The following is a 19,896-nucleotide window of genomic DNA, read 5'->3' on the forward strand; positions in this document are numbered from 1 at the left end:
CCTGTCAGCCCACGAGCCTAGGAAGAACCTGGTACAATTCGTAGCTTCAGACACCGTGCCGGATCGTGAGGAAGACCGTTCGACGATATGCGAGGCACGAACCGGCACAGGGTACAGACACCTAGGTGTTCGTATCTCAGGATTCATCTCTCCCAAGTACCAACTGGACACGCGGTTGAGCGTGGCTCACGGCTTCTTAGAATCATCCTGTATATATGTGGTTTGGCATTTCAAATTGAACCGATACAGTTATTATATATACAGTTATTATATATATTTTCTTTCCACGTTCCATACCTTGACACTATACCATATACTCTATACAACATACACTATAGTGAAATTCTATCTGATATGAACCCTCAATATTTAATTTTTCAATAATCCCTATTTTATAGTTACCATTTGTGTCTATGCAAATTTTGTTTACAATTTTCGAACAATCGTTCGGGTCTGTATCTTGAAAGGAGACAAAAATTTCATGGCGGATGATCAAAGCAACCGGCGAGGTGTCTCGTGCTGGCATCACCTCTCGTTTAATAAAGCTATCTCACATCTCTAATATCTTGCCAGGTCCTATCTCTCTCTCCCTCTCTCTCTCTTTCTCCTCACCTCTCAGCTGTACTTGTTCAGGTTCCTCTTCTTGGTTCTGTTCGGTACAGTAGATCAGTGGACCACGTGGTACCTCTCTCCTTCTCTTGGTCGCTACAAGTCTCCATGCCTTTCTTAAAGATCAAGAGAAGTTCTCTCTTGGAGAAAAAAAAGAGATACGTCAGTTGTGCCTCTCTTCGGCTTATTCTACCCGGGGCCATAGATACGCCAGTGTTACACTTACCATTCCTGTGTCGTATCGGTATTTACCATCGTGGCTGAGTCAATTAAGCAATTATCGACAGCCTATCGCCTCATCCACATCGGACGACTATCGTCGCTGTATCTGACACGCTTGTGCTTTATCCGCTATTGGGTGGTATTGCTGGTAGGGATTGGTATACGAAGGTAGAAGGACGAAGGAAGAGAGTATGGAGGGGGAAATAATTTTTGAAAATTTTTTAAGAATTTTCAAAATTCACGTATTTTGAGCTTTAGGATGGTTTTTGGTTTTGGTCATTTTTAGTGCAAAACGAAATACTGATATTCCTGTGTGGCTACCGATGATGGTCTTGTGAGGTTTTAGTATCCTGCCACTTCGTGAAGTGTACACCTGGTCTTGGTGTAGGTTATAGTACGTTTGGAGGGGACTTACTTGAATACTTGTACTTGGTGGGAGAGGAGGCTGTATGGAGCATAAATCAGAAAGACAACACACTGGCTTATTAACTACATCCACCGTTTATTCTTCGGACAATTTATTCACCTGACGCACCTACATACACGTTCATCACGCATCCACGCAGCCACGCATGCGCGCACGCATGGCCGACGGTCACGGTTCTTCAGGTACGCGCCGCTTCCTTTAAATTATTTACCCTAGACGAGTGCCGGGCCTTGTCATATTCGCGAAACTTACGGTAACGCCTTGCTGTCGGTTCTCCTTTTTTTGGCTGAATTTTCAATTATTAACGTCGTTGGAATATTTATTGCGTGTGGCTGTAGGAGTAACGCGAGTTGTATGACGACGAACGCCATCGTAATTTTTTTTTCAAATTTTTTCAATTTCTATAAAAAGTTACGTCGTTAATATATTTTGGAAATTATAGATTTTTTTTTTCAAAATTTATCGGATTTCACGTGATATAATAAGACGTGCTGTAGGTACCAACATTACGGTCCTAAGTGCCAGAGACCTGTTCTTGTTATTTATATCTTCGAACTCCCAGTGCTCGGGAGGTCCACGATATCGGTCGCTTTATGAACGCAATTCAGCCGCAACAATTAGTTATTTATGGAGCGTTCACGCCTAAGCTTCGCCGACTACCAGAGAGCCGCTAACTCGAGCTCCACGTTTTATGCAGTTGCTCGCCCCTGGAGAGTCCGAGAAATAATATGCTTTTATTTATACTCAAGATCACACGTGGGCGTGCCATTTTGATACCTTTTTCCTTCTTACCTTCCACACTTCTCTTTATCCGCTCCAGCATCTATACACCGTATCGTATTATCGTCAAGTTAAACCTGACAGTTCTCAAAGTCATTCAAAATCGTCAAACCCCCATAGACTAAGGAGACGCGTAGAGCAGCGCCTCTACAGGATTTCGCGAGTAAACTCAGGTGGGACAAAAATATTCACGCCTCCCATAACCATTTCTTGCATTATGGTTTTAATGTTAAGATTCAATTATCTAGAAAAGACACGTTACTCCCGTATACCCCTTGTCGAAATTTAACATCGGAATAATCATTTTCGTCATTTAGTCTCCCGACTGCGTCCCGACGGGACTAATAGAAGTCAGTCCCGTAGTCGGTCGGTCCTACGCGTGGGTGTTCATGAATGAGTTTCACGCTGCGCCACACGCTATCTTACCGAAGCATTGTACGCGCTTACGACCAAACTCACGCATCCTTCTGCCATCCACGCACACTTTTCACCCTGTACGTGCACGCACTCCTGGAATAAGTAACGAGATGGGCCCATACTGGTTTTCTCAGGGATGCGGCACAACGGCTCAGGCGCAAGGATAACGCACTCGACGGAACGAGTCAGGTGCGCTTGCAGAAGCACCAGGTTTACATTCACGGAGGTCCTTTATTTATTTTTCTTTTACATCTCCCTTTTTTTCCGTCCTTCCCACATTTATCGCAATCCTTCCAAGATACCTGACCGGTACAAACAAATCCGATATTTTCCCGCCTCGTTGCCCCGTTCATCAATCATTTCGGAAGCGTGCGTATAACTGGTAGAGATAAAAGATTAGAAAAATAAAAAAGAACATGTGCGTTTTTTTTTTTTCACGTGACCGCCAGACATGCCGCCTCGCAATTCATTCGCGTCATTCGCGCGCACAGCACTACAAAAACGTATCGTAAACGCTAGAGGAGTGATCAACGGATTTCTTAATTGTACAATAATAATAATAATAATAATAATAAGAATCTATAATTATCGAAGACCGATAAACTTCCACGATTATGATAATCAGAATAATCCTTATCGTCCAACATTCTCTACATTATTTATACTATATATAATATGTATATATAATTGTATATTGAAATATATACAAAGTTCATCTCGTACGTGTACGGCACAGGTGATAAATTTTTTTTTCAAAATTCATTTTTTTTTTCTTTCTTTTATCTATCTCATTTTTTGCCACACTACTGGACCCATCATGGAGTCTAGAGACCATTGGTAATCCCGTTAACAGGATCTTCCCCGAGCATAACTCTGACAGCGGGTGAATATCTCGATAGAATCGCGTGCCGTAATTTTGACTTCAGAGGAATATGCTAAGTCGAACGCTATAGGGTCGACGACGACAACGTGAAAGTCGGCGACGAGGACGACGACGATGAGGACGACGATTCGTAATTTAGTGGCAGTACGTGAGAGGCATGAGGATGTTCCGTGTGAGCTCCAGACGCATATGACGTATTTACAGAAAGGGTTGGAGTCGAGAACGACGTGATACCGAGATCGGACAGCGGTGCTCATGCGAGGGGTGACTTCGAGGAATAATTTCTTGGGGGTAGTCTGCAAGCCGCCTCCGGGTAGTGGTACCTGAAACAAATAAAAAAAAAAAAAAATTTTGAAATTACACATAGGATAAAAATATATATTTAATACAGGTATACGACTAGCTGACGGTAAGTATACTATTTCGTGCCAGGATGAGGATCTACATCAGACCACGGTATAATACCAGGGAAATATCGTTATCAGGTCAATCACGATAATTAGGAGTTGTAGAATTCGTAGGCAATCGTAGGAAGTATTCCTCGACGCTGTAGGTAGTCAGGACCGGGTAGCACCGGCATCCAGAAGGTAACGGGTGGACGTTTAACATATGAGCAGCTACCAGTGTTATTAATGCGGCAGGAGTGTTGGACTCGGTTTCTTAACCCACGTAGACGCTACCGCAGGGCCCACCCGTGGGCCCCTGAGGGTCCAAGGCTGAGGGACGTAACACGACACTCGGAACCTTCAGGACAGGGTCCTGCCAGGACCCACCTCGCCTGACCCATCACCGAAGGAGTTATGTCTTCCTGTCTGCTGGTGGCTAATTAATATGTGTTTAGGGTGGAATGCCACACGTGGTGTCCGGTTGGACGCGACCCTGTCTACGGAAGAGGACAGACGTGTCCAGGGATAACCTGCCGTGAGACGTCTAGACGTTGACCCAAAGTTGGAGGATGGTCAAAAAAAATTATTTTGGGTACCGATGAGGAGTCAGAGGTACGAGATCATGGTGAGAAGGACCTAACCCTAAAATGACTCCATGATACCGTACCCCCTGACGACGATCTCCGGTAGCCAGGAATCATAGAGGTCTACCTAACTGGTGATCCTGACCAGCCGAGTCTCCTCCTTGGACATTAGCGTCCCCTTCGCCTCCCAAGGATTATAAATCCTTAATACAGATCGGCACGCGATCCTCGGCTCGTTAGGGTGATGCATGGCCGACGGTGGTGTCCTGGGGTCTACGGTAGCTGCACCACCACCCTGGAGCGCATATCTTCCTCGTGTAGCTACACCATAGCTACACCTACACACTCCGGCACTGGGTAATAATGAGAGATCGGAGATACGGCTCGATATTAATTGTGCGCATCGAGTGTGCTGCTGCTGCTGCTGCTGCTGCCGCTTCGGGGCAATGTGAAGAGGCAACATGGAAGAGGGAACAGGCTACTGGCTTACCCCGATCCCACGTAGCGATACGCGATACCAGCTGGTCAGGATGGTAGAAGGATCCGAGAAGCAGAGGTTACAGGATGAGCTGATCGGTACCAGGTTTGTTGGGTCCGGTATCAGAGTAAGGGGATAAAAGTTGATACGTGTCTTCGTGATATCGTCTGGTACCTCAGATTCTGAACGAAGATGAAATTTTGAGTTTTTAATTTTTTTTTTTCATTACAGATAAAAGCCTTTGTATAATGGCTACGCGTACAGGGGTACCTCGTGGATGGTAGCCCACGGTGAGAAAAGCCACGTTATAACTCCTGCAGGGAGATAAAGGGATGACAACCAACCAATCCCATCCTCTGGCTAAGTGATTACGAGGAGCAAAGTCGCTAAAGCGACTCGCCGAGTGGACAGATTGAGATGGTCTTAGGCACTCCTCCTACTCCTGGAACCTTCACTACCTTCACTGCCATCTCAACCTCCATTTCGAACTGACCAGCTTCGTATTCTCCTCCTACTTCTTGTCCTTCCTTCGACTCTGCTCACTCTCGTCTCAACTTCCTACTCCCTACTCCTGCGTCCAATTCCCGTTCCTCCGTACCCGTTACCATGCGCTCGAGTGTCCCCTCGACGAGGACGAAGAGCCACTTTGATGATACGATCTCGAAACAAATTACAAGTCCCTGCCCTGTCCTGGTCTCTCTATCCTCTCTCTGACCGTACTCCGACCTGGTCCACCTCCTTCTCATTCTGGCGCAGCATCTCACCGTCCCTGCAATACATGGACCTAGGGACCCGCCTCTCCCTTGGATTAAAATAATCACAGCCCGTTAGTATCCAATGGCCGTATTTTAAATTGATACCAACTCGTTCTGTGTCAATGATATTGAGAAAGGGTATAGATAGGGGGTTGAAGTGGGGCAGGAGGGGGAGGGACAAAGAGAAAAAGACGGAAATAGGATTTTGAAATTTTTTTTTTTTGTATATTTTCATCAACAGGATCAATTTTTAATCCTGTTATCTTCTGGTTGGGTTTTCATTCGAATGATTGTGTAATACGCTGGGATATCGATTGGAAATTTTTTATGAGATTGATAAGGTGGAATGCATTGACGGGTAGATTGGTTCATTGATAATGCAGCCTATGGTTAATTTGGACTGTAGGAGAAAATTAAATAAATAAATAAATAATAATCAGTCGGATTAAACAGGTTTTTCAATTACGAAGAAATTGGAAATACTTTCTCCGTCCGATCCTGAACCTTTTATCCGGCTTAAAGTGCTAACACCTACCCCATCATCTCAAGGCAATTTTATCATCTCCATCCGACCAGGGAAGGTTGCAATTTTCTTTCGCCTCTACGTTCAATTCAATCTGTGTTCCGGATTATCAGGATTTTACTTCTGGAAAGATTGCACCGATCTGTCTATAGAGTCTTCTTATATGACCAATGAGGAAAATAAAAATATCGGTAATGAAAAAAAATTTTTTTACTGTATATAGTATAAAAAAGTAAAATAAGGAAATAATTCGTAAAACCGGTATCCGATTTTATCCCAGCATCCAAAGTGGGCTCCTCTAGCCGCATCCAATAAATTCCACCCCCTATATCAACTCCATGTACCACATAGCGTACCGTGTTTCACGTGAAATTTTATCTCATGAATTTTCGGGAATTGTCCGGCGCATCGTGGCCACCGAGTTTTTGGACGTTCGCCAAAAAAAAAAAAAAAAAAGTATGGCGACAGTTCACCCCCCTCCTCAATATTTGGTACCACTATCATCCCCATGGTACCAGCACGTTACCATGGTAGTATATGGCAGCTGTTGACTTAAGGGATGAAAATTTGAAATTTTCATTTTTTTATCGAACAGTGCTGCCAACTGGTGTACATCGTGCTTAGTATAACGGTACTACCTGACAATAATAGAATTTGGTAGGTGGTACCAATAGAACCGATCGATTGGCCCTATTAAGCTGAAGCTCTCTTAATGTGGCAACAATGGAGGCCGCAGCCAAGAGGCTTCCGGGACGGCTTTGCGACAAAATCAAAAGCTACGAAAAGCAACGCCGTCTCCATGGGTAAAAAGGTAATGGGGTGCGCCGGGGGGGTAAGACGAGACGGAAGCAATGTAGGTGATCGTGTTAAACCCTGGCACGTGTGACGTCATTATAAAGACCGATATATATATATATATATATATATATTTGCTATAGCTAAACTGTGACTATGTTCCTGAAACCCCCTGTACAAGTAGAGAACATCAAAGGGACCTGTAAGTCATCTCGTAATTGTGTATCGCAGTGGGGCGGCCAATATATGGATCCTATACATACAGCAGACACAGTACATATAGAGTGTATACGAAAAGGAGAATCAGTAAAATTAATTTTTTTCCTTATTTTTGAATACAGTAAAAAAATAGAAGATAATTGAAATCGTATGGATTTTTTTTTGAAAAATATAAAAATTGCATTATTGGTAATGCACTTTGACTGGCATACCCTTACGAAGTAGAGGGTTAAAAAAAAATTGGCGAGAGCAGAAAAATTATGTAAAAGTATGAATTGCAGGTAGGGGTGTGGTAGGGATGCTGCAAGGAGAGTGGGAGTTGAATGCAAGTGTAATCCGAGAAATAATTGGCGTAAGGAGCTTGCTTCGGTAGACGAGGAGAGGGGACGAAGGGGAGTGAGAGAAAAGCGGGATAGATCAAAGGAAAAGCTCAGCTTCTTTTTTTTTTGACTGCCGAAGGTCTCAGCTTACAGGGGATCGGCGTACGAATCAATTTCGATGATTAATTTTCAATTGCGACTTAATTATGTGGGAGCTAAGCCCTACCTATTTCTATGGCACTGTACTATAGTATATCTATATCTATGGCGAGTATATACGCTGACTCGAGATAACGCGTGATCCTCGGACGTGGTCCAGATCGTAGCAGAGGGTGCCTTTAGTGGAACAAAAAAAAAAGAGAAAAGAGAATGTCACCAAGCGCCACCCTCTAACCCTCTGTTGGGTGGAATAAAGAATGGAAGGCAGCCTGGATTGGGAGCCAAGTGGGAGGATTGTCCGCTGGGGAGCGCCACGTGATTACGTGGAACACATGTGATTAGATGGCGCGTATGGGAGTGAATCGTGATTGAAATCACGTATGGTGTGTGCATATATGTGTATGGAGACGTAAAAAATGCAATCGGCTCTTAGAGTAATGAAAACCCGGCATTATCTCGTCCGTACACCAAATGGCTTCTCGGTTTTCATCTGGACTGGCCCGCCGTTAGTTTATGGTTTCGGCCGCTAGATGGCGCCCCGTGCCAAAGCCAGTGGAAGACGTGTTTTCGAACGGACGTTTCGGCTGTTTTACGTAAAAGGTTTTGACTCGCGTATTACGGGTGTATTTACGTCCCGCTACTGGGTTAGAGATTGAGATAAGCTGAGTTTACCAAATGGAGATCTATGCCAAAGGACGCAGGACCAGAGGTGGGCCTCCTTAAGAGTCACCCTAGACAAGATCTCGCGTTCCGAGGGCAAAGGAGCGAGCTCTCGTGATTTAGCTGATTTATGGGACTTTTTATGTACAGGGTGGCCAAAATAATTCACCCTAATGCTCCTGCTAACTGCTGCTGGCCCCCGTTGCTGCGATTGTTTATTGCCAAAAAATCTCACCATATATATCATGGCTTCCAAGGAAGAATCTTCTTGCGGATGGTGGGGACGAAAAAAGGAGTGGGATAAAAAAACTGGCACCTAACGTAACGGGGTCGTGTGGCTATCGGGCATACATTCAGGATGACAGTTCATTAAATGTAAAAATCGTAAGAAGCACTGTTTTGGAAATTAGATATGGCAAAATAAAGCTTTTTTGTAAATTTATCTCTTTTAATCATTCACCATTATAAATATATCGCACAAAATGGCGATCGAGCTATTGAAGCCGGAGGCAAGTAAATGGCGAGTGATGTATAGTAATTAGGGTAGAAAATGACGAGGTTATACCTCGGGGGTGGAAATCATTATACAGGCTAGCTTCGCAATTCTTCGCAGACTGATCTCGTCCAATATAATTGCATTCGACAGTAATTTGACCTTGAAGGGATGATTGATGGACAGTACAAAAAAATCTTACACAAAGTTTTGCCCTTTTTTTTCATATTTAAACTATGCATCCCCTTACCGTACGGTGAGTGAAAAAATTACAGCTACACCAGGGTGCGTCATTGGCACCGAGAAAAATATTTTCGATCAATTCAGAAAATTATACCGAGTGTGCAAGTTCGATAGAAAAATTAATTGAGACAAAAAATGGTATCCACTGTGCATATAATTCTTCGTTAAAAATTATAATGAAATATCGACGCGTTACAGTGAAATTGCGATTATTGATTAGACTGTGAAACGAGACAACGAACAAGTGTCGGAATATCACTGGGTATATGGAAATTAATTAAGTCATTAGCAAAGTGCTGCCATTCGCGATATGCCAGGATGTTAATTATCGATTACTAATTTCCCTAAAACGAGGAGACAACTACCATAAGCCTATAGTTACATACCCAAAGTCAATATCGCTGCACCGTAGATAACAGCTTGTATGAAAAATAAATTTTTTTTGTAAAAAAAATTAAATTTTAATTATCAAAATAAATCTTGACTAAATTAATTTTTGAATTATTAATAAGTGATAACTCGTCACAGTGAAAGTGCGTGAAGGCGTAATGGCTGATAAACTGACTTAGTCATCCATTCGAGTGGACGTTCAAATTTCAAAGTGAAAAAAAAATCCTTAGTCCGAAGCATCCCCCCCCCTTGCTCCCCACCCACGCTACCCTTATTTTTACATTTCTCCGATAGATCAGTAGAAATACCTGGGAAAAAAAGAAATTACTTTCTCCTTTGTATTTTCGCTATCTTTCGTCGTTTTGCCTTCGTAACCATAACCACCCCTATCTACCCTCCGATAGCTCTTATCAGTGGAGCTAGCGGATACTGGATGCTGAGCTAGGGATTCTGGAGCGAAGTACAAGGCCAGACGAGACGATGGGCGAGGTAAAAAAAAAAAATAAAAATGGTTGGATGGTTTATTTGGCTCATCCTCATTAAAACCACCCACTCCGTTTCATCCCCAACCCTTAAACTTCTTTTGGTTAAATCTATACCGACACTCTCGCTGCATTCGCAATCTTCAACTTGACGTGTCACACTCTATTAATTAAAAGTGGGCCACGCTCGTAAGCCGGAAAATGCTGGCCGCCGGGAAGGGCGAGAAAAAGATTCGCCGCTAATGACGCGAATTCATTTAATGTTTCATCGTCAGTAGAGAATCGTACTATAACGACTTTGGTACTTCACGTTTTATACTTTTTAATAAATACACGGAACTGAAGTGCAGTACTCGTGGGTCTGTACCGAGTGAGTGATTAAGCTGACAATTATTTTTTGGGCTTTTTAGGTAAAAACGTAAATTTCGTATTAAGTCGAGAAAGAATAATTTTATATAGAAAAAATTTTGTTATTCCTGACTTGGTAAAATTGTGAGTGGGTACGACGAGGGCCAAAATTTTTTTTTTTGAATTTTTTTTTTTTTAAACGCGTAATTCGATCATTCGATAAGTTTCACTGACGCGGGATCAGTCTCGAGTTTGGTTGCGAAGGGATGCTGGGGTGGTAGCTAAAACAAAGGGCTGGTCGCGGGTTGGTCGATAGTCTACAGCCGCCAATCAGGCGAGACCTCGAGAGCAGCAACCCTCGTTCTCGCAACCGGCTCCGAGCTTTTACTTTGGGGGTGCTCACCCCTGTCGACTGTCACTTTGGGCTGGTAGACTGAGAACCCAGGAAAACACCCACGCGTCGCCACGGTGACGGCACTGCCAGAGGATCCTCCCTTTCTTGGTATGATTCTGGGGAAAAGATGGATTCCTAGGAACTTCCCTATACGTATAAATGTTAATCGCACCGTTTTTCGAGATACTCTCAATTATCGTATTGACGAATAAACACTTTTTACTAAACTTTTATCCTTTTTCAATTTCAATACGAAATTTATTTCGCCATTTTTTTATACTACATTTCACAATCCGATACGCATGCATCGTGGGGGGATGAATAACGTCGTTCTTGCCTGCTGTCGATAATTCCTCAAGTTTTCAAGTGGCGAATTACACGGTACATTGGCCGCTCGTAAATCCATCCCTAGTGATAAAACGGCGGTCGGATGTTTTATTATTTAGATTCCCACCCAGTTCGGTGTCTTTGAGCAAAATTGACGTGAAGAAGTAAAAAAAAAAATAATAGATATACACTATAACGTATTTTATCAACTCGACACCTATAACGAAAATCTGACAGCTAACGTCATCTTCGGCTGTCCACCTTTCGGTCCATGCATATCCGCATATCAGGCGGGCGCCTTAATCTTTTTTCACCGAAAGCTGAGGAGCCGGTATGACCTGGGAATTGAGGTGGGACAGTCTCGATTCCACCGAAACGAGTGAAATCAGTAAACGCAACTGGAGCGAACGGTTACGGAAATGCGCGACCGGTCATGCTGCTACCTCGAGGTAGAGAAAATCGGAGTAACCGTCAGGTAAATAGCGCCGGAAAACAGAGAGCGATCGATCGAGAACGTAACAGACCGAACCCGAGCTATAAAATCGAAATCCCTCCACCAATTAATAAATCGGGAGTGCTTACCGGAGCTGGTCCAGCTGATCCGTCAAGGCCGAGAACTGCATCCAGGGGACACTCGGGTGGGCACTGCACTATAGCACAAAACTGCAGCTCCGAAACACGCTCAGAAAATCGGTAGGATTTTCGGGATATTGCGAGAGCGACGCGCGAACTACACGAGCGAGAACTTTTTATACCGTATAGGAAACGCAGCTAGAAAAACTGTCAACAAATAACCCGGGAGCGCGAGGCAGCTCGAGGCACACCGATCGGTGTCCCAAGACAGACTGACTCTGACAATAGTCAAATTTGGCAACTAATAATTCTGATTGGTCGAGATTCTCATATCCGATAATTCTTATCCTTTCGACCGTGAGTCGAAAAATAAAAAAAAATAAAAAACGATACCACATGTCTATCGAAAACTAAAACAAACTTAAAATTCCTAATTTACATTAAAACCCCTAATACACCATATTACCCATAAGCAGTGAACGAAATATTAAATAAATACAAACCCCTTTAAAAACCGAACGTACAGAGAAAGGACAAAATCGACCAATGGGGTACCATTAGATTTTATGAAATCCATTTTTTTTATTACCTCCAGTCACGACTAAAAATACCATAAAAAAAAAGATCCCTATAAAATCTGAAATCCGGTACTCGTACTTCTCTGTATGCACTTGTGCATCGGACAAAATGCACATAAAAGGCTTGTCCCCTTTGAGTATGCATAAATGCACGCAGCAATCGTTCGATTAGTACCTACCTAACCCGTGCACTGAATTTCGTCCCAGCCGGTAAAATTATTGGACAATTCGTAATACGAGCGAGATATAATTTCCACGGTCCACACCTGACAATATTAATTTTTCCCGTATCCCCATTCTGTGACACGAGCGAGATCATCCCGCGGGAATATCCAGGATGGTAAAATTTGTCACAGGTCGATGATTGCCAGTGTCCCAAGGTGTGAAGGCAGAATGATTTCTATAACGGGTAACGCGACGTCCCCAAGGTAGGTAGTAGCTGGTACCATCATATTGTAATTGAACGCGGGAAATTCAAAAGGGAATCATTTACCCACAAAGATTCACATTGACGCGCCCGAAGTAAGCAGAGCCCTCACTGTTCCACGTAAATTCGCTAAATAGCGCTGAATAAAGATACTCCGGGCGATCCATGTTTTTTTCCCACTTGATTCCATTAGTTAAAGTACGCAAAAGTAGTTCGATATGTTTTTTTCTTCCTCAATCCTCGAAAGAATTCACCTCGGTTACCCGGAGCAGTAACGGGAACGAAGGACAATTATCGCGCCTTTTCCCAGCAGACGAACCGGAGATTGCTCATTAGCCGATTTTAATATATATTCTTTCGCTAATTAATTCCCGCCACGCTGCACCCGGATATCACGAAAGGGATGAGCTCCTCGAGGAAGGCGTTGCTTACCCTAAATGGCGAAATTCTCGACCCTTCAAAACACACTGTGACGGCTCGGTGTAATTACCGTCGAACTCGAGAGACTATAGGAAGGGATAGGGAGGGGTTGATACCACCCCCTAAACCCACCCCAAACTCAATCTATATATCAGATACGCGACTGGGATACGTACCGAAGCGCCATTACGTAAGAAGTGAACGAAAATAAAAAAGGGGAAGAAAGCAGACGGATGGACGTACAATATTCATTTAACGAAAAAAAAAAAAAAAAAAGGGTTAAATTTGTATTCGCCATAAGTAACCCAAAGGGAGGTACGAGAATGATAAAAGAAACGAGTACGAAGTGACTGAGAGTGAAATAGAGAGAACGAAAATAAGGGTGGGTTGCAAGAGAAAGAGATGGGTAAGGGATGAGGGCGTAAATAGGGGTAGTTAAAGAGGACAAGCGCTTGCCGGAGAAACAAAATGAATTTTTATTAATGCCAAACCATTCGGGCTTATCCAGCCGTTCACGCGTCCGATTGGCAGAATAGCCGTCGCTGTCGAAGTAGAGAGGAGAGCAGTATGGTCAGGGTTAGCGGGAGAGAGACGGAGTGACGGACAGGCAGATGGAGCTGGTCCCATGGGGGGGTACCCAATGCCGACTACCCATCGGGGCTTCGCTGGTAATTATTTTTACGAGGGTGAGAAACTTCTGTGGTTGACAGCTACCGCACCGGAGTCCGTTCTGACGGAGACGCAGCTCGCTAGGCAGGTACTCCGCGCGCTTTCCAGCCAGCTTCCTAGGGATGAGGGTTTCAGCCAGAGACAAAGATTCACGTCATCGGCAGTATCTCAATCTGCGGAGTACGCACTGCCGGGAGATGTCAGCCGCGACTAGACTTGGGCTTCCTGTCCTTACGTACGAAAGTAGGACTATTGGAATTTCCGAAGTATAGACGTGTGCAAGGTATACCATAGGAGGCAGAGGAGCACGTGACTTGGTCCTTGTATAATAATGACATTGACAATCCGATGGTTGCATAATGACGATATTGGTATTTTTGGTAAATTTAAAAATTCTTACGTCACGTTTTCATTGTTTGACAGTAAGAGAAGTTTCGTTGTCGCTGAGAAAACGAACGTTTGTATAACGTAATTCGTTGGTACGTTAGTCGAGACCCTTTTGATATACGCGGAGCAAGTATCGTAAAGGTTGATACTTATGAGAACGACCGTCTCTTTAGCTTTCGTCACACACGAATGCTGACCATTCCAAGAATCCATGGAATTGGGTAGATCCCATCGTACCGTTTACACGCCCATTAAGTCCCACCAACTTTTTCATACCAGACCCCGAAATTAATCCATGTGGATAATTGCTTCAGCGAGCGATCAGTGATTTGGTAATCGAGAATTCGAAAAAATTTCAGTCCGACCAGTCGAACGATAATTTGAGTTTATCCAAATTTTGAAAATCGGTCCCGATCATGGCAGCGGGTCTTTGCGTACTTGACTGTTGTTAACGAAAGTATGAGTGTGGTATGTGAGAAATAAAAAAAAAGGCCCAAAGTTTTTTTTTTTGTTTTGCGTTTTCTAGCGATCGAACCATGCATTAAGGCCCCGCGGTTCAAGTATCTGGTACTCGGTGTTCGGAAAGCTGAGGAAAAAGATTATAACCGGAGAACCTTGTGTCTACGTGTATGGTCTAGGTATGTGGAATCTGACTGAGGAGAAAAAGTATCTCTACCGTTAACCTTGCGCGACGTGCAACGAACAGACGTGGTGAAACATTACCGAAATTAATATGAAAGTTAAAGCATAACGATTTTTTCTCCCAGCATCGCGAGATCATTCGAGGTTTGGACCTTTAAAGGAGTAAAACGAAGCGTGTGCCTCGATAACTGTCCGTCGGAGTAGCGTACAGTGGTTCTCATTTGGGAGGACGGAGGAGCGAGGATAAAATTGAAAAATAAATAATAAGGCTTACGTAACGTAATGTGAAAAATGATTGTTTTACGAGATAACCTAAAAATCGTTAAAAAATATATTTCACAGGTCGATTCGATCTCGTGTGGAGGTTTCGTTAATTATCGAAAAAAATTATTGGCAACCATTTAAGGGCTCTAATGATTCTCAGGAGGATGAGAGAGATTTGGGAGCGGTCCGCGCGCGGCCCGGGATGACGCTGCGAGAAACGCGCGGACCTCGGCGCACAGTGTTGTGTGGCCGCCGAGGCTGTGGTTTAATTTCTGGCATCAATTAAAAAGTGACGCGGACCGAGGAAAATCAGTAATTAACGAAGCGGCCTGTCGGTTTGCTACCTCCGTTTCTTACCGACCGACGCGATTCACGCCCCCAGGGGTCCGTTTCTTCGCTTCTGCCGAAATGCGTCAACTCTAACGGGACGAAGAATCCGATGATGCTGGGTGCAGATATTGGTCAAGAAAAATTTCGCCCTACGCGAGATGGACCGGATTGCAATGTAACGTAGGGACTCTTTGGGCCCGGTCCCTTGGTAGATTTTGGAGGCTGTGAAATTTTTGGAACTCACACGGATAAGCGGGAGAGTTGCGATACCGAAGGCAAAATAATAAAAAAAATAGAATGACGAGGATGAGGAAGACGAAGAAGAAGCAGAGTCTACTTACGAGGCAGCATCCGGGAGACGGGCCCCGGGATTGGACCACAAAGAGTCCCAACCGTCTTAGCCATAGGAAAGAAGCTCCTCTCGAGCAGAGAGCTCGAAAGCTCGTTACACGCCGTGACTCGGCATTACGGAGTTCCGAGTCCTGGGCCTACGGGCCCATGGACCCAACGTCACGGCCATGATGTCTCCTCCTTGGCCTTACCTTAGCCAGTTCCCATTCTTGATCTCATCCACCTATCCGAATCCTCCTGAACTCTCCCACAGCGAGAACGACCTAACTGATCTTCGCGCACAGCATCTTCCATTGGACCATCGCGTCCTGGACATCAGGATGTCGCACTTACGACTAGACCTAACCTAACGCTTCGATCCAAAACCGTCATTAGCCTCGCACTTAGGAACCGGTCTTAATTACCAAATACAGGGTTACCGCCTAACGCGAAATTATTTAATCACGTAATCATACAGCCGGACACATATATGCCTATTAACCCAAGATCATCTTCACCCTGAGTCACTTTATCACTCTTATTGAGTCCTATTATTTCATTGGCCTCCAAACTCGAAAGAACCATCAGAACCCTAAATTCGTCACCAGGTCGGATGATGGTCCCGATGACGTTTCAGCCAGTCGGAGTTCATGCTTGACTCCAATCGTTCCGCGCACTGATAACCGTGTCTAAAAAGTATTTCCAGCCTGAGACCCAGTTGCTGACTCCCAGGGTAACGAATGCCCCCCAGGTGGTCCAAGTGACAATTAACCTATTCGCAGAATCCTAAAAGTTCATCAGATTAAATTGGTACCAAGAGGATGCTACAGATGCAACACAGTCAGCCTCCCGAAGAAGTCCCAACCCAAACAAGACAGACTGACCACCTGGGGATGATTCTCAGATGTTTATGGTTGGACGACGGTGCCCCGTGATTCTCGATTTGCAAGTACCGATATTCGACGCTGGGAAGCGTCTTGCCTTGAGTGATATCGAGAAAAAAAAATCAGTTCGATTAGCGTCCGCTACGGTACGTTGGACAGAGTTGCGTTGCGACACGTAGAAAGTAGCCAAAAAAAAGAATTGCCGGTACAGCTGATAGAGCGCTCACGTACTAACGCCCCGGCACGTATACTCGGGGACTTATTAATAATCCGGCCCAAGAATCGAACAAATATATAACACTTTCTAATCATTAGTTGGTTGGCCACTAAGGCCAAAACCGGTAGCTTTAACCAATGGCACACCCTAAGTACCAATTTACGCCGTGTTAATGGACAAAGTGACTCGCTCATTACACCAAAGGGCCTTGAGGCCCCATGCACCGAAATTACGGTGAATCTACAACGGGGCGTTGAAGATTGCCCAAGTACAGGATTACCGGAGTAGATGGACCAACCCGACAATTTTAATACAGAACCGAGTCGTGACTTTGAAAAAGGCCCTAAAAAACTTGATAATTTTTTATTGCCCGATAACCCAGATATATTTACAGAATTATCCAGTTCCAATGAACCAATTAGATTTTACAGCCGTCAAGCGATCGGGTCTCGTTTACTAATTTGATAAAGACAGCAAAATTTGGACGAGCGGGTATATGTCTGTCTTTGTCCAGTACATGGGATCGCGGATAAGTCCGTCTCTCTCGCACTCGCGGCTGGTATACGGAAATGAATAAAATCGCAAGTACCACCAACCTTCTTTTTTTTTTTCAAAATTAAATTTCAATACGTCCGACTCGGTGGGCCACTTCCGCCCTTCTTCGTCTTTCGGCGACGGATGCTGAACGCGACTTTACATACAATCCCACGAAACGTTCGGTTAACCAAAATGATTGTCTGACAGCTGTCAAATTTGTTTGCCGCGTCCGAGATGAATAGACCCGTACGCGCTGTACTTCACGTGCTTCGGTGAACCTTTTTGCATTAGCACCGTTCCTCGCCACTAATTACCTGAAATAACCCATTAGTCCTGTATCCTCCTGAAATTACAAGGCAGAGTGCATGTCATCTTTGACGAGTTAATCTCGACGAGTCTCGTGGGAGGAGTTGTTTCCATGAATCAGCGATATTCCGCGACCGAGGAAAATCGCCGTCACGAATGCACGTTAAGACCTTAGGGCGTACTTACGCCTTTGACAAAAGGATTCCTGGAGAGTTCCAGAGAAATCGTTATACCCGGTGAAAAAAAAATCAACCCCCCCGATATCCATTGATAACAAAATAATTAGTTCGAACAGTGAATTACGTGATGTAAATAATTATTTAAAAAAAGTTTTCCTCCCACAGCTAAATCTCACCAGGATCATCTCGAGGGGATGATTTTGATACAGATCGTTCGGGTATGTCCGGAGGGACTCGTGAGACCAAGCCGAGCCCGGAGTAGCCAATCACCGTCGATTTCATAGCTGTCCACCAGGGTATCTCCGAACGGAGTCTTCAGGGTTCTGTTACCGAGACTAGTCCGGCAGACCCGATAGAAATAGAGGAGAGATCCATTGGGATGATCAGGCACATTCCAGCATCCACCAGGTCAGAGCTTTCCCTCTCGAAGAGATTCGAATTGCGAGAGACATCCCTTCGCTCGACTAACCGCCTGACGTATCAATCGATAGCCGCACGACCTAGCTACGGAATCACCTAGATACCCCAAAGATCGGTATTGCGGAAAGCCACTGTGTTCCCCGATAATGGACCAGAGCGAAGATAAAAAAATTCGTAAAAATTTTAGCAAAGCTACGTTCAACGATAAGAGAAATTTAATTAATAAAATTAAATTAAAAACACCCGGACACGTTCGGCCATCTTGACGATAAATACCCATAGAGTTATTTAATTTCTTTTTCTCCTCGAATCCCGTGCAAGGTTCGTTTGAGAATTGGCTAGTTTAGTTTATCAGACCCGTAGCGAATGCGCCGTGCAGATCGGCTGTCAGGCAAAACTCGGGCAAAACATTCGATCGATCGTTTTCGAGCGATGCGAATCCTGAAGATCGATAGCGATCGGAGATGATCGGTCACGGCGTGAGAGACTGTGTATATGGGCTACGTCTACGAGGAAGATCGGTATGTACGTAGTTAGAAAAATCGGTATGGTAAGACAGGGATAGTCGATAGAAAAAGGGGGTAAACGCGAACCGCTGAGGTCCTGATTAAAGATTTAAGGAGCCAAGGTACACTGGTCTCCCATGGGTCCAAGGGTGGTCCGGTGGCTGGTGAAATAAAATTGGCTCCGGGTCTTTTGCTCGTTTCCGGCAAGGATAACGACGCTCTACTCAATCTACAGCTATGCTCCATGGGACTCACCATGATGCGCGAAACGATCAAGGTGCCTGATCCTTCGTCGCTGAAGAGGAGGTTCGACTCGGCCGTAGCGAAAGGCGCTCACGTCGGCCAGGACTCTTGAACGCGCACGTTGCCCGTCGCGTTCCAATCCCTGCAACACACACCAGACGCTCGTCTGAGTTCTTCGAGTGGCCTTTCGCCCCTTCGCCTATGCACCCCGACCATAGTAGCCTTGACTCACGATCCTTCTTCCTCTCTCGTGTTTTCATATCTCATGTATACGTAACAATGTACATACGCGACCACTACCTAAACGATCTCTATATACCGCAGGTAGATTTATGACGCTACTCCTTAATATTACCGTTTCGTATAACCCTCTCGGTCCCGTTCTCCTATGCCTAATGTCCTTATTTATGGCTTCTATTAATTACGCCCGGGTGATAAATAAAGTGTCTACGCCCCTGATTCCGTGTAATCCGACGGCGATATACCCCTACGCGCGTGGACCGCGTGTCGTCGGAGATACAGAAGAAGCGACAATTTTATAAAATAAGAAGAAAAAGACGTACGAGAGCTTCGCAGTCTTTTTTCTTATACCGTTCTATCGTCTAGCCTAACCTGACCCTGACTACTTAGCTATGTACGAGCCACGTGGTTTCCCAAATTTCAAACCCGTTCCGCTTTCACGGCCTGATTCCACTTTCCCCCTGTATCGAATTTCGCTTGCATGTCGGATGGAAAATTAGAAAAAAAAAAAAAAATTGGAACGCTGTCAAAAATAAAATAAAATGACTACTCGTTACCGATCGAAATGTCTTTCTTCTCGCTCCACGTGTCCTCGCTCTTGGATAATCCCACGTATTCAAAATATCCTTTTGGACTGTACGTCCTTCTATTAATGTCCTATCATTCTGTCCTATTAAGCCCGTTAGGTTTCTAGAGGACACGGAGAAGCACTCGCGCACGTGCGTGTTGGTCCAGTAACCCGAAGCGGAGGCTGAGGACGAAGATGAGAGAAAATAAAATCAGTGACGCTGGACCAGACATACGTGAGATCATCTTTGTGGGGGAGTGGTGGGAGGGGAAGAATAAGGTA

The 19,896-nt window shown here is 44.5% G+C and overlaps 1 protein-coding gene across 3 annotated transcripts in view; it reads right to left on the reverse strand.

Moving 5' to 3' along the window:
• Positions 1–1,313: 1,313 nt before the first annotated feature.
• Positions 1,314–19,896, reverse strand: part of LOC107273347 (transcription factor Sox-2) — a 248,390-nt gene continuing 229,807 nt past the window's right edge. Inside the window, exons 3-4 of one of the 3 annotated variants that reach the window (XR_001539209.2) lie at positions 18,819–18,948; positions 1,314–3,661 (exon numbers count right to left, since the gene is read on the reverse strand). Coding sequence is in view for 1 of the 3 variants with exons in the window: in XM_015751442.2 (XP_015606928.1) it covers positions 3,592–3,661 (70 nt within the window). In the remaining 2 variants the exon portion in view is untranslated. The remainder of the gene's footprint in view (positions 3,662–18,818; positions 18,949–19,896) is intronic. The other 2 variants (XM_015751442.2, XR_003061511.1) reach the window with 2 other exon arrangements.

The sequence above is a fragment of the Cephus cinctus genome, unplaced genomic scaffold (assembly GCF_000341935.2).
Source record: "Cephus cinctus unplaced genomic scaffold, Ccin1 Ccin1_scaffold1576, whole genome shotgun sequence".
Taxonomy (NCBI): domain Eukaryota; kingdom Metazoa; phylum Arthropoda; class Insecta; order Hymenoptera; family Cephidae; genus Cephus; species Cephus cinctus.